The 15,900-nt window shown below is 43.2% G+C and overlaps 1 protein-coding gene across 1 annotated transcript in view; it reads left to right on the top strand.

Moving 5' to 3' along the window:
* Positions 1–15,900, top strand: part of LOC115130169 (dipeptidyl aminopeptidase-like protein 6) — a 297,134-nt gene that overhangs the window by 254,517 nt on the left and 26,717 nt on the right. Inside the window, exons 4-8 of the mRNA XM_065019378.1 lie at positions 8,626–8,720; positions 9,164–9,238; positions 10,788–10,840; positions 11,369–11,450; positions 14,664–14,784. Of these exons, the coding sequence (XP_064875450.1) occupies positions 8,626–8,720; positions 9,164–9,238; positions 10,788–10,840; positions 11,369–11,450; positions 14,664–14,784 (426 nt within the window). The remainder of the gene's footprint in view (positions 1–8,625; positions 8,721–9,163; positions 9,239–10,787; positions 10,841–11,368; positions 11,451–14,663; positions 14,785–15,900) is intronic.

Raw genomic sequence — 15,900 nt, 5'->3', positions numbered from 1 at the left:
TGCTGCGTGTTTTGGGCTTTCGTGCCCTTGTGGATTGCGTACATGATTACGGGTCTCATCCCGTGTGATAATCATTGTGCAATCATTGTGCATATTTATGCGAGGTACTCCTCGCCCTTTTGTTTGGGTTTCAACCCTGTATTTTGTGTACGTGTTTGTTTGGTCTTCGTCCCCGTGCCCTTGCACGGCGTAATTTGGGGTATAATTTTTTTAAACTATTACGCATTCCTGCGCCTGTCTCCCGACTCAACCATACCAATGTGACAGATTCGATCTAGCAACCTGTCGGTTTCTAGCCCAATGCTCTAACCACTAGGCTACCTGCCGCTCCGTGTATGGTGTGGTGTGGGAGAGCAGTTTGCTGATGTCAATGTTGTGAACAGAGTGCCCCATGGTGTCAGTGGGTTTGTGGTATGGGCAGGCATAAGCTACAGACAATGAACACAATAGCATTTTATGGATGACAATTTGAATGTACAGAGATACCGTGACAAGATCCTGAGGCCCATTGTTATGCCATTCATCCACCGCCATCACCTCATGTTTCAGCATGATAATGTGCAGCCCCATGTTGCAAGGATCTGTTCACAATTCCTGGAAGCTGAAAATGTCCCAGGTCTTCCATTGTATGTATACACACAAGACATTTCACCCATTGAGCATGTTTTGGATGCTCTGGATTGACGTGTACAACAGCGTGTTCCAGTTCCCGCCAATATTCAGCAACTTTGCACAGCCATTGCAAAGGAGTGGGACAACATTCCACTGGCCAAAATCAACAGCCTCATCAACTCTAAGCGAAGGAGATGTGTCGTTCTGCATGAGGCAAATGGTGGTTACACCATATGCTGACTGGTTTTCTGATCCACGCCCCTACCTTTTTTTGTGACCCACAGATGTACAGTGGGGCAAAAAAGTATTTAGTCAGCCACCAATTGTGCAAGTTCTCCCACTTAAAAAGATGAGAGGCCTGTAATTTTCATCATAGGTACACTTCAACTATGACAGACAAAATTAATCCAGAAAATCACATTGTAGGTTTTTTAATGAATTTATTTGCAAATGATGGTGGAAAATAAGTATTTGGTCAATAACAAAAGTTTATCTCAATACTTTGTCATTGCCAACAAAGGGTATATACAGAGGTCAAACATTTTCTGTAAGTCTTCACAAGGTTTTCACACACTGTTGCTGGTATTTTGGCCCATTCCTCCATGCAGATCTCCTCTAGAGCAGTGATGTTTTGGGGCTGTTGCTGGGCAACACAGACTTTCAACTCCCTCCAAAGATTTTCTACGGGGTTGAGATCTGGAGACTGGCTAGGCCACTCCAGGACCTTGAAATACTTCTTACGAAGCCACTCCTTCGTTGCCCGGGCGGTGTGTTTGGGATCATTGTCATGCTGAAAGACCCAGCCACGTTTCATCTTCAATGCCCTTGCTGATGGAAGGAGGTTTTCACTCAAAATCTCACGATACATGGCCCCATTCATTCTTTCCTTTACACGGATTAGTCGTCCTGGTCCCTTTGCAGAAGAACAACCCCAAATCATGATGTTTCCACCCCCATACTTCACAGTAGGTATGGTGTTTTTTGGATGCAACTCAGCATTCTTTGTCCTCCAAACACGACGAGTTGAGTTTTTACCAAAAAATTATATTTTGGTTTCATCTGACCATATGACATTCTCCCAATCTTCTTCTGGATCATCCAAAATGCTCTCTAGCAAACTTCAGACGGGCCTGGACATGTACTGGCTTAAGCAGGGGGACACGTCTGGCACTGCAGGATTTTAGTCCCTGGCGGCGTAGTGTGTTACTGATGGTAGGCTTTGTTACTTTGGTCCCAGCTCTCTGCAGGTCATTCACTAGGTCCCCCTGTGTGGTTCTGGGATTTCTGCTCACCGTTCTTGTGATCATTTTGACCCCACGGGGTGAGATCTTGCGTGGAGCCCCAGATCGAGGGAGATTTTCAGTGGTCTTGTATGTCTTCCATTTCCTAATAATTGCTCCCACAGTTGATTTCTTCAAACCAAGCTGCTTACCTATTGCAGATTCAGTCTTCCCAGCCTGGTGCAGGTCTACAATTTTGTTTCTGGTGTCTTTTGACAGCTCTTTGGTCTTGCCCATAGTGGAGTTTGGAGTGTGACTGTTTGAGGTTGTGGACAGGTGTCTTTTATACTGATAACAAGTTCAAACAGGTGCCATTAATACAGGTAATACAGTGGAGGACAGAGGAGCCTCTTAAAGAAGAAGTTACAGGTCTGTGAGAGCCAGAAACTTTGCTTGTTTGTAGGTGACCAAATACTTATTTTCCACCATAATTTGCAAATAAATTCATTAAAAATCCTACAATGTGATTTTCTGGAGAAACAAATTCTAATTTTGTCTGTCATAGTTGAAGTGTACCTATGATGAAAATTACAGGCCTCTCTCATATTTTTAAGTGGGAGAACTTGCACAATTGGTGGCTGACTAAATACTTTTTTGCCCCACTGTATATCTGTATTCCTAGTCATGTGAAATCCATAGATTAGGGTCTAATGAATTGATTTCAATTGACTGATTTCCTTGTATAAACTGTAACTCAACAAAATCTTTGAAATTGTTGCATGTTGTGTTTATATTTTTGTTCATTATATATTTGGATAAATGTATGAGTATTCTTGGTATGTTCATTGCTGGCACTCAGCGGTACTGTAACGCGGCATAGTACCAGAACTCAGGACTTACAGATGAAAGAGTGAGAGGAAGTGGAACACTCTCGCTCATTGTCAGAACAGACTGAACAGACTGAATGGGCTGATGCAGTTCCCTGAAAAATAATGGAGGGAATGGGACAAGGAGAGAGAGTGAGAAATGGAAGCAGAGGGAGAGAATAGTCCTTAACATGGCTCGTTGAGGGGGTGACTACGATATCCAACAGGCCTGGGAACTTAGTATTTCTGAATCATTTGGCATCAAAACACTTTTTGGACAGATTTACTATGCGATTGCAAAGCTTGAATTTGCTTGTTTTTAAGGAAATTGAACTTGGAGTACAGAACAAAAATAAAAGAATGAGGAGAAGGTATAATATAAGCAAATAGTTACATTTTAGATTTGTCCTTGGTGTTTTATCCCTTACTGAGAAAAGCATTGCAAACACATAATAAATATGTTTCAATAATAATCCTTGGATTGGAAAGTAGCCTGAAGCTTTTCTTCAGTTCATTGAAAGCTAGCCTGGTGGCCACAGTAGCGCTGACTGTGGATGTGCATATTATTATCTCATTCTAATGAAGCTGTCATCTACAGTTAGAAAGGGAAAAATGACTTGCCTGAAGCGTCAATTAAGCACACAGTGGTATGAAGCATACAGTCTGTAGAGTTCAGAAGAGATTATGGAAGAGTGAATAGTACAAGATCATAGTATGCATAAAAGGTTAAGTGTGAATATTCATAAGGTAAATGGTCTTTGAAGAGTTGTTGGAAAGGGGAACATCTATTGCACTCTAAACATTCAATCTCTCTCACACGCATGCATGCACACAGTCACGCACAAATACACACACCTGTCTTCCTGTGATCTGTAGGGAGGGAGGGATGTTGCCCAGAGCAGGAGGCTGAATGAATAAGACATGGTGCAGGAGTAGAGGTGAGGATCAGAAGGGGAAGCGAGCACCCTAGGCTAACGCAGAGCCAGTGAAGGGAGCCCTGATGGAGAGGTGAGGAGGGAGAAGGAGGAGGACAAGATGGAGTACAGTAGAGTGACAGAAAGCAAGACTAAAAATGCCCTTGGTGATATGAAAGAGGGATGGATAGATGGCAGGAGTCAGTGAAAGAGAGAAAGCCCTGAGAAAGACGACAGGGGATGTTTGGGTCTGTATAGCGAGAGAGGGGGAGTGGTGGATGTTGAAGGTGGAAATGATGGACTGTTGGGGTGGACAGTAATGCCATAAAGGCAGTGCATGGTCGGAAGGAGAAGATGAAGTGATCTCAGGTGACTGGAAGGGTGGACAACTGAAAAAATGCAGCATTGAGACGGAGAAAGATTGGACTATGAGGGAGGGAAAAAGACAAGCGGACAGATGGTTGAAAAATATGGGCAGCCAAGTGTTTGTTTAGGGTGAAATTAGGTGAGAACAGATCAAAACCGGAAGTAGAAGAGATGGAAAGATGACAGGGGGAGAAGAGATGGAAAGAGGATAGGAGGAGAAGAGATGGAAAGATGACAGGGGGGAAAAGAGATTGAAAGAGGATAGGAGGAGAAGAGATGGAAAGAGGATAGGAGGGAGAAGAGATTGAAAGAGGATAGGAGGAGAAGAGATGGAAAGAGGATAGGAGGGAGAAGAGATTGAAAGAGGATAGGAGGAGAAGAGATGGAAAGATGACAGGGGGAGAAGAGATGGAAAGAGGATAGGAAGGAGAATAGATTGAAAGATGATGGGAGGAGAAGAGATGGAAAGATGACAGGGGAGAAGAGATGGAAAGAGGATAGGAGGAGAAGAGATGGAAAGAGGATAGGAGGGAGAGAGATTGAAAGAGGATAGGAGGAGAAGAGATGGAAAGAGGATAGGATGGAGAAGAGATTGAAAGAGGATAGGAGGAGAAGAGATGGAAAGATGACAGGGGGGAGAAGAGATGGAAAGAGGATAGGAAGGAGAATAGATTGAAAGATGATGGGAGGAGAAGAGATGGAAAGATGACAGGGGGAGAAGAGATGGAAAGAGGATAGGAGGAGAAGAGATGGAAAGAGGATAGGAGGATGGAAATATGAGAAGAGATTGAAAGAGGATAGGAGGAGAAGAGATGGAAAGAGGATAGGAGGGAGAAGAGATTGAAAGAGGATAGGAGGAGAAGAGATGGAAAGATGACAGGGGGGAGAAGAGATGGAAAGAGGATAGGAAGGAGAATAGATTGAAAGATGATGGGAGGAGAAGAGATGGAAAGATGACAGGGGGAGAAGAGATGGAAAGAGGATAGGAGGAGAAGAGATGGAAAGAGGATAGGAGGGAGAAGAGATTGAAAGAGGATAGGAGGAGAAGAGATGGAAAGAGGATAGGAGGGAGAAGAGATTGAAAGAGGATAGGAGGAGAAGAGATGGAAAGATGACAGGGGGGAGAAGAGATGGAAATAGGATAGGAGGGAGAAGAGATTGAAAGAGGATAGGAGGAGAAGAGATGGAAAGAGGATAGGAGGGAGAAGAGATTGAAAGAGGATAGGAGGAGAAGAGATGGAAAGATGACAGGGGGGAGAAGAGATGGAAAGAGGATAGGAGGGAGAAGAGATTGAAAGAGGATAGGAGGAGAAGAGATGGAAAGATGACAGGGGGGAGAAGAGATGGAAAGAGAATAGGAGGAGAAGAGATGGAAAGAGGATAGGAGGAGAAGAGATGGAAAGATGACAGGGGGAGAAGAGATGGAAAGAGGATAGGAGGAGAAGAGATGGAAAGATGACAGGGGGGAGAAGAGATGGAAAGAGGATAGGAGAGAGAAGAGATTGAAAGAGGATAGGAGGAGAAGAGATGGAAAGATAGGAGGAAAAGATTTGGAAAGAGGATAGGAGGGAGGATAAGAGATGGAAAGAGGATAGGAGGAGAAGAGCTGGAAAGCGGATAGGAGGAGAAGAGTTGGAAAGAGGATATATACGAGGAGAAGAGATAGAAAGAGGATAGGAGGAGAAGAGTTGGAAAGAGGATAGCTTAACTTAGGTTTAGCTTTACATGGATGCAAAATAGGGAAAAGTAATAGCATACAAGAGGATTGGATTGGATTTATAGAATGCTTTCCTAAATGCTCTTAAGTGCTTTACATTGATATGATGGAAATGTGCTGATGCAAAGGATAGAAAAAGAAAAGTAGGTATGGAGTGAGGCAAAAGAGGTAGATATTCAGGACAGAGTCTGAATGGTAGACTGCCACACTGGAGGTGGAAGAGCAAAGACTGTATAGGACATGAGGACAGACCCAAACTATCCTAGAGGGAATGAGTGATTACAGAAGAAGGACCAAACAGAGAAGACAGAGTGAGAGACAGGAGCGATGACAACTCCAGCGGAGGAGTGAGCAAGATGAGACTCCTGTCTATAAACCTGGGGAGAGGACAGGTCAGGTGTAGAGTACACAGCCAATCGCTGAACACAGAAGGTCACTTTTAACTGGAACAATGAACATCAAACAAATACATTCAAAACGCAAAGAGGATCATTTATAGGTGTGCTAAACAAGGTCAAAGGAATATATTAAAGTGCAGAGAGAAGCAATTGAGCATGTAACGTCCTGATTGTTGTTCATTACTATTGCAAAATGATCCACAGTAATGCGGTAGTTTTCAATCTTTCATCTTGATACAAGGCTGTGAATAGTGCAGTGAAGGGAAGTGCTATCGATAGCATAGCGCTCAGCATTTGGCCGGTGAATTCTAAAAACCCAGAATTGTCACTCTTTCACACCAACTTTTTGAATGAATGTCATTATGGTGGTAATTTTGTCACCTCTTATGGACAATTAGTTATTCTAGCAGATAATGAATTCTCCCAATAACAATCTGTCCCCAATTAACACTCAACCAAAGCCATATTCTCAGCTCTCATGGCTATTGACTGAAACAACATTCAAAAATGGGCTTTTATCGTCCATGTCCGATAAAGGGCAAAGTCATTGTGAAGATGAGAACAACTTTTATCTCTCTATTGCAATGTTCTACTCTCTCTGGAGTGGGCCTTTGCGACTGCAGGCATCTTGGTATAGAATCTAGGAGCTAGGACAGACGTAGTCAATATAACTATTTGTTTAGTACTTTTGAAATGTACAGTGACAAAATTCAGAACATGGGCCGTTCTTATCGTGCTCTCCCTGTACACCAAGTTAGAACCGTAGGATAAATAAAGGGGGTATATAAGCAGACAATGAAAGCTCTTACAATATTCAATGATTACCTTTCTCTAAAACAGGTTATAGGCTACAGTAGAACAGTCAGAACAGGAGGTGAAATTAATAGGGGTAAATAGACCAAATTATCTGTGTGATTGTACATGGACTACTAACAGCTTACTACACAACATACACATAGTATTACTTTCTTAGTTACAGTATACATATCTCCCTGGCAATTTACATAATTTATGAAGCCGCATACAATACATTTTTGGACTCATGTTGTTGTGCTCGGCTCACTTGAACACAAAGGTGGCTTGGCCGGTCCTCCAGGTTAACAGTTGTTTTGAGCGTGACATAAATCATACTTCATTGACAGCATGGCCAATGTTGGATGTTTATCATTTTAAACTTGGAAAAGATCCCCTTAATCCCAGATTTGGGAACACACAGCCACTGTCCCTGATTCCTTCCAAGCCACTCGTTGAATTTGCGATTTCCAACTAAAATGTTTATGTCCAATGGCCGATGAGCACAGATACGTTTTATCTATAATTTCTCTTCATTTTTTCTTAAAAATGATATGCCAGTAGACTGTCGACTTGATTCATGATGATGACTGCTAGCTAAGATTGTGAAAGAATGATGTTGACATGATCAGTCCAAGCCTCTGTACATATAACGTGATTTGACGTCATCTTATCTGTGGCCAATGACCTTGAGCCTTCTTGGATGGGCACTTCTATGGCAACAGCCGAAGGGCTAGAATTTCCAATGTCTCCTCTTACACTTGGCAGTGACGTAAAGTCTCCATGAGTGACAGAACACTGAGCCAATCACGGCACAAAGCTCCATATTTTCTGCTGGCTTGCCCTACCATCACAGAAAGCACTGAGTTAGGCTGAAACACCTGCCTTTTGGAGCTGCCTTACTCAAGAAAACAATTATATACTGTATATTATTCATAAATTGTTTGCAAACTGATATGTGACACCTATTAATTCCAAAATAACATGCAAAACAGAGAGCCCAAATGCCCTGAATGACGGATCGCCACTGCTCCCACTGGAAATCCCACTTCTAACATCAATGTAGAGAATCCCACTTCTAACATCAATGTAGAGAATCCCACTTCTGACATCAATGTAGAGAATCCCACTTCTAACATCAATGTAGAGAATCCCACTTCTAACATCAATGTAGAGAATCCCACTTCTAACATCAATGTAGAGAATCCCACTTCTGACATCAATGTAGAGAATCCCACTTCTGACATCAATGTAGAGAATCCCACTTCTAACATCAATGTAGAGAATCCCACTTCTGACATCAATGTAGTGAATCCCACTTCTGACATCAATGTAGAGAATCCCACTTCTAACATCAATGTAGTGAATCCCAGTTCTAACATCAATGTAGAGAATCCCACTTCTAACATCAATGTAGAGAATCCCACTTCTGACATCAATGTAGAGAATCCCACTTCTGACATCAATGTAGTGAATCCCACTTCTGACATCAATGTAGAGAATCCCACTTCTAACATCAATGTAGTGAATCCCAGTTCTAACATCAATGTAGAGAATCCCAGAATCACTCTGAGTCCAAACACTTTGTCTCTGATATTTTATTTTTGCAAGTGTCCACCTTACGTACGATTGCAAGGATATTGCACATTGGACTATTATCAGGCATTATGAAAATCTTGAACTAGCATTTGTGAAATAATCTTTCTTGCTCTGTTTCTTTGCTCTCCCTCTGTTGTACAGGTAATGAGCTACTCTATCGCACACGTGAGGGGGATGTTGTCAGGTTCAACATGGAGACATACGAGAGGACGGTATTGGTGCACAACAAAAAGTTTGTGAGTCTCTCCAACTTTCTCATATTTCCACAGTAGATGCATCCCAATAGGCCAAAGAACAGACTGTGGTTTTTGCATGAAATGAATTCAAACTTTTCTTTTTGCGTCAGCATATCAAAGCACCCAAAGCTCTTATTGTGAAGCCTACTGAAACGATACATCATTAGCACATCGTTTGATCTGGCTCGTTATCATTTGGGTTCGCTGCGCATCAAATGTTTTTGAAGAAAATGCAACATCAGTGTCGAAAATGGCGGAGGTGACGACGCACAGTATGTTCGTCCCTCCGAAATCAGAAAGAGCCGCGACAAGATTAATGCGTCTGCCGACCAAGTCCACGCCGAGCAATCCGTCAAATGCAGTCATTTAAGGATCGCCTTAATGAAAAAAACACTACGCATGGTTAAAGGTCTCATCTTTTGTGTTTTCTCTCTGCTTTACAGGAAATGTACAAAGCCAGCAAGTATGAAGTGTCTCCTGACATGAAGCATGTGCTACTCGCCTACAACATGGCACCAGTGAGCTCCTTCATTTGTTTGCTTGTTTTTTGAATTAGCAGAGTGACAGGCACATACTTCAGTGGGCTCTGAGGGGAAACGTGGCGAGGCGGTGGGGGAGAAAAGTAATCATGGCGTCCGGATAGAGGACTGTCGCACCCCGCTACCTCTCAGCCACTATAGAGAGAGAACAGCTGAGTTGAACTGTACTCTTCAGAGAGGGACCAAAACACAAACAAACCCCATAACACAGCCGAGAAAGGGGGATGAGGAAGGGATGGAGGAAATGGGAAAACAAAGAGAGGGAATGGGAAAACAAATGGAGGGAATGGGGCAAGCCTGAGAGTAGAGAGATTTGGGGTAGCAAGAGTGTGAGAGAGGGAGGGGAGGAAAGGATAAAGAGAGGGATGGGAGGTTTTTCTGCTACAGCGGTTACTGCATTATGTAATGGCTAAGGTAGTTAACTCAGCTGGAAGATTACTGCAATGTGAGATCCAGGACACAGAGTCTGAAAAAGAATCAGCATGTCAGGGAATAGAATCCCATTGGCTCAGAAAGACACAGAGAGAGTAGACACTGTTACAGTAGGGAGGAAAAGGTGTAGACCTGGGTTAACCTTGCCATATATATCAGGAACAGTGTGGTATCAGGAACAGTGTGCTATCAGGAACAGTGTGCTATCAGGAACAGTGTGCTATCAGGAACAGTATGCTATCAGGAACAGTGAAGTGTCACCAAAAGTGCAAGACTGGGAAAGTGTAATGGCACAGTAGGGAGGCACTAATTTGTGTGTGTGTGTGTGTGTGTGTTGTGTGTGTGTGTGTGTGTGTGTGTGTGTGTGTGTGTGTGTGTGTTAGTGTTAGACAGTGCATTTGTTATTTTAATCATCCCTCCATAGCCCTGGTAGATGACAGCTCCGTCCCCCGGCTGTCATTGCACTCTCTCCATATGTCATGCTGCTGCTTGCCCTTCATAGAAGCCCCCCCCCCTCTCTCTCTCTCTATCTCTCTCTTTCTCGCTTGTCAATCCCTCTCTTTCTCTATCTCTCTCTCTATCTCTCTCTTTCTCGCTTGTCAATCCCTCTCTTTCTCTATCTCTCTCTATCTCTCTCTTTCTCGCTTGTCAATCCCTCTCTTTCTCTCCCCCAACTCTAAGGGGGGTATTCAGACGGACTACTGTAACAAGGGGATCCATAATTAACTCCTGCTACATTAAGAAGCATTCTACATGTCATCTCTCAGTCCAGGGCCTGCTAGTAGAATGCAGTGTAGACATGATTCCCACTGGGGCCAACCATACGAAAAATGTATGCTTGTATGACTGACTGTAAGTCTCTTTGGATGAAAGGGTCTGCTAAATGGCATATATTATATTATGAACACTGCATTTGTACCCTGGACTTAGTGACTCATTGACAAGGAATATTACATTTGAGCAAATACAGAATGACTTTGTAGAATACAATATAACCTCCCAACCAAATGCATATACATTCTGGTGACAGTTAGCTACTAAAACATGGTTCAATGGCCAAGTACCTCATGATAGTCTTCAATCATTCTTCTTCTAGGTGTACCAGCACTCGTTCACTGCCTTCTACATCATCTGCAGCCTGGAGACTCCGTAAGTAGCTGAAACCAACCAATGCTTCCCCTCCTCTCCCCTCCACTCTCCTCTACTCTCTTCGGCCCAGTCAGTCAAGTCTCTGCGCTGCCACCCAGTGAAGACGAGGAGAACTGCAGGCCAGGGGACTTGATGACCTCATTCATCCTCACCTCCAGACTAAGACAAAGGGCCTGTGACACCTCTAATTTTCTGTCCTGCAGCACACAGCACTTTTCTAAATGAACAGAAAGTGGCAGCGATATATAAAGCACCAGTATTTATAGGTGCTCGTAAACCTCTTGGGCTAAGCTGTACTACACTGGTATATCTGTGCAGGAGCACAGCAGACTGCTGGTGTGGTGCACTGGAGTTTTTTTTATAATGCTGTGGTTTGAGGAGCCACTAAGTAAGATGTTATTTTTAAAGAAGGTGCTCAGTCATTTAATGGGGGGCAGTTAAAGGTGTGTGTTGTTAAATAAAGGTTAAATAAAAAGTATGTAGTGTGGGTGTGTGTAGTCTGAATGTGGTCTCTCCTCTGTGCTGCAGGGAGACATGGAACCTGAACCCTCCAGAGGTGCGGAACGCCCAACTGCAGTACGCAGGCTGGGGACCCACGGGCCAGCAGCTGGTAAGAACTACAACTACCCTCCTTGTCTCACCCATACTCCATACCCCAATGTCACTCCCATTTGGCAAACCATGTCTAGTTATAATGTATTTCTAAACTGAGAGTACAATATCAATGACCTTTCCTATGGCCGTGTATGTCTGTTAAACTATCACAAGCTACCAGGCAGTCTAGCCACCGATAGAACATTAATAAGCATCAGTCTAGTGGTTCTCGGAGCAGACAGACTGTGAGTGATTACATCCTCCAGCACAATGCAATTAATTACCTGTAATCTCCTCAGCGGATTAATTAGTGAAGTCACTGGATTGATATCACACACTCTCTCCCAGTATTAATCATCAAACAGCCCTGATTCCAACAGTCGCTTTCATTTTAAGGAGCTCCCCTCCCAGCAACAGATGCTTGCCCTCTGAGCTGTGATGCTTGTTGTCTTGTCAACGATAGGATGCATGGGCGGGAGAGGAAGGTGTCTGCCGATGTGCATTCATATAATATGTGAACGCTCCTCTCTCTCTCTCCTCTCTCTCTCGCATGTGTGTATATTATGCGTCCGCGCGCGCACACACACACACACACACACACACACACACACACACACACACACACACACAGTAACATCAGCCCATCTGTTATCACATTTCTCAAGCCCCTCCCCTCTTGATCCTCTCTTTAATTTCTCAAGCCCCTCCCCTCTTGATCCTCACTTTAATTTCTCAAGCTCCTCCCCTCTTGATCCTCTCTTTAATTTCTCAAGCCCCTCCCCTCTTGATCCTCTCTTTAATTTCTCAAGCCCCTCCCCATTTGATCCTTACTTTAATTTCTCGAGCTCCTCCCCTTGATTCTCTTTTTAACACACACAAACACACACAGCTTTCTTGTCCCATGTTGAAAAGTAGTAGAATTGGGTTAAATACACATTATTCAGAGGACAGGCAGCTCTGTCTGTGTGGATGAACATATAACTCCAGCTTTAGCAGTAAGTGGTCCTCTTCCTTTAAATTGGAGTTCAATCCCCCACTGAGACGCTGAGCTTTGCATGCTCTCTTCCCTGTCTCCCTCGCTCTTTCTCCCCCTCTTTCGCCCTACTTTTCTCTCTTTGTGAGGCTAATCTCCAGAGTTGTCAACCAGCACACAATATGACCACACATCTCCCCAGACTCTGCGTGTGTATATGGGAGGTAGGGCTGGGCGGTATACCGTATTTGATGCACAGACCGGTCTGGGATTTCACTTTACCTTCTATAACGAATGTTGGGTTTGTTAAATGGGATACGACATGTGTAACGTTCATTTTTATAGTTTACTTCGCTACTTGAGTCATCACTCACCGCTCTCTCTCTCTCTCTCCATGCCGCTTTTCACACAGAACTGTCACTGCCCCCATCACTCAAGAAGCGCCTTTGTTGTTCCTCAACCACGAGGCATTTGAGTTCAGGCTCAAATCAAAGAAAACATTCAATGTAGCTAAAGATGATTGGGTCCCCTAGGAAACACTTTTCAACACTTTGGTTCCTACCCTGTCACAACTCCTCCCTGGCGTTTTAATTTGTTATCGTGTCAAACTAGGCCTCATTTTCAAAGTGCCCACTATTATATACTAACTAGAATTAAAACAATCATTCTATTTCCAATGATTCCAACAGTTCACCCAAGTGTTTTGCTCTAAATTGCAAGCAATTGCAACATTTGGTTAAAAATTAGGCCTAGTTTTTTTGCCCATATTGTGCAGCCCTACGTGGCAGTGTGGAAATTATCTCAAATGAGTGCAGAAATTGATGAAAATGTTGAGAAAAAAAATTGGTTGAATTGAACAGCATAAAACAATCATAATGGAGAAAGATCCATTGAAATCACTTAGAATGTGTGTTGCCCCCTAAGGTCACACACTACTCATATAGCAAATTTAGAACTTTTATTATTCATAAACATGAAATACCGTCACAACGTCCAATTTTTTTCAAATACCGTGATATGAAATTTTGGCCCAGCCCTAATGGGAGGTAACTTGGGCAGTGTTTCTACCTCCTTCAGAAGTGGGCCAAGCTCACCGTGTTACTCCCTGCCCTGGGCTAGATCCTGTTATAAAACTGGGCCCTCAGTCCATCTGCACAGAGGTGAATTCAAACACACCTGTGTTCCCCTGGCCTACCTAGCCACATAAGGAAAATTGCACCCCCCCCCCCCATCCTTTTTGGCGGGGGCATTGTGATGCTATTGCATTGCCTTAACTGCTGCAAGGAAAGGGAGCATACCCTATCATCCCTGAGGAGAGTTCAACTATTGTTGAAGTATTTCTTTATTTAAAAGAGAATATCTTTCAGACTGTGTTTACATAGCATGTTTCAGTCCATGTCAGTAACAGAGATTACACGTGAACCAACGAAAAGCTCAAGGCCAAAGTTATTGAGCTATCCTTAGTTACCTTCTATTGATTTCAATAGAAGCCCTACGAACTCTGCAACTGAAACCGACCCGTTAAGAGCCTTTAATAACATGAGCATTATATTTTTAGATAGAACTTTAAAAGTTTTTTTTGTAGGTAGAGAATCTGTAATGTGTGAAGAGGAACTATAATATGCTACCACTAACAGTTGACAGAGAGGAGGGCAATGCTGTAACCCAGTAAAGGATCAATCTGCAATTAGGACTTATATTGATGTACAGTATTGGTGTTCAATGTGGTGAGGTAAAAGATGAATTATGCAGTACATTCTTTCTCTCTCTTGATCTCCTTCTTTCTCTGTCCTTTCTCTCTCTTTCTCTCTCCTGAGCCGGAGTTATCAATCAATACTTAGACACGCAGTAATATGGAGACAATATTATGTCCATTACATGATGAAAGTATAATCCAATAGCGAGGAGGCAGAAGGGTAAGTTGAGGCTATTTACTAGATTGTGCAGGTAGCAAACATGACTGCCATGTTGGCAGGTGACTGTGAACTTCAAAACACACGATATGTGTTTATTCAACAAGGCCTGCTATATCGTGGCTTGTCAAACAAAATGTTCATGATTCAATATTGCAGTGAATAGGAGAGGATCAAACATTTCGATAGAATCTTTTGAGCTCAAATTCCTCATCTGGTTAAAGCATCCTTCCATCAACCTACAGGTCAAGTTTAGTCATGCAGAACACAGGTCCTTTCTTCCTTCCATATTGATCACCTCAGTTTTTTCATATTTTTTTCTCACATCTCCCTCTTCCCTTAGATTTTCATTTTTGAGAATAACATCTACTACCGTTCGACGGTGGAGAGCCGATCGATCCGCCTAGTCTCCACCGGCAAGGAGGGAGTCATCTTCAATGGGCTCAGCGATTGGCTGTATGAAGGTGAGATAACACTTTTATTGGCTGATGTGAATATTATTGGTGTTCTTGGTGGTAGTCTAATGGCGCATCTGTCCCATTGCATTGTCGTCCCCAGAGAATGTGGCACTTGAGTCAAAATTATTCTTGTCTTGAAATTTTAAACACAACAGAACTGGTATTAAGGCTTGTCATAGGTGCAGTAAACAATTGATTTAGAGTGATACCAAAATGTAGTTAAAAACAGGAAAAGTGCCCAATTTGCTTCAATTTCCGTGAGTTCTCACTGAGGCTGTTCGACATAGGTAAATTTGCATTAATTCAGCAGAATTCATCTTCGCCGTCTGTTCTCCATTCTGATACAGATGTCTCCCTGTTTGTTTTGACTCGACCGATCCAAGCTCTGACTCCACCTCAGTGCCTCTGCCTCGTCCCCTGAGGAACAGACTGCCTCGCTGTGTTCAACTTTACTAATGAATTAATTTATTCCGCTCCCTGTGTGTTTGGCTCTCTGCTCCAAGACTTCTCGCTTTTAATAACACGGATAGAGAAAGAGAGGCAGGAGTGTCAGGGAGGGCCTGGATGGCTGTCTCTTACTTAGGGCCTGGTGTAGTGCTCATCAATGGGTGGGGCGGCACCTGCCAACCTTTCGCTAGGTGTCTCGTGACATACTGCCAGAACACTGCTAGATGTGATTCTGAGTTCCAAGAGTAATCGTAAACTGGCAACAATATTACAAATGTTACCGTATGAAGGCTGAATTGTGCACATGCGTGATTGCGACCGTCATGTCTGCATCTGTGTGCAACGGTCATGTCTGTGTGTGCACTCACACGGATAGAGAAAGAGAGGCTGTTTTACACTAACTCTTTGTTAACTGTTAAAGTGTGTATGTGTGTTGACACACCCCTAACCCCAGATTAGTTTGACTGAGATTTTAAGCTGTGCAGTGGAGCTCTTCCAACAGCAATATTAGTCTGTCCATTGAAACTTTAATCACTGTCTGACCCCTGCCACATAATTATGAAGCGCTGAGGGCCTGGCAATTTACATTGATCATTTATTAAGGAAGATGAATCTTTTGATGGGATGGGAGGCCCCACAACGTAGACCTACCACACGTATCATGTCTCTCAGTGG

The sequence above is a fragment of the Oncorhynchus nerka genome, linkage group LG6 (genome assembly GCF_034236695.1).
Source record: "Oncorhynchus nerka isolate Pitt River linkage group LG6, Oner_Uvic_2.0, whole genome shotgun sequence".
Classification (NCBI taxonomy): Eukaryota; Metazoa; Chordata; class Actinopteri; order Salmoniformes; family Salmonidae; genus Oncorhynchus; species Oncorhynchus nerka.
Note: the sequence above shows the minus strand (reverse complement) of the source record. Positions and strands in the feature narration are given on the sequence as shown.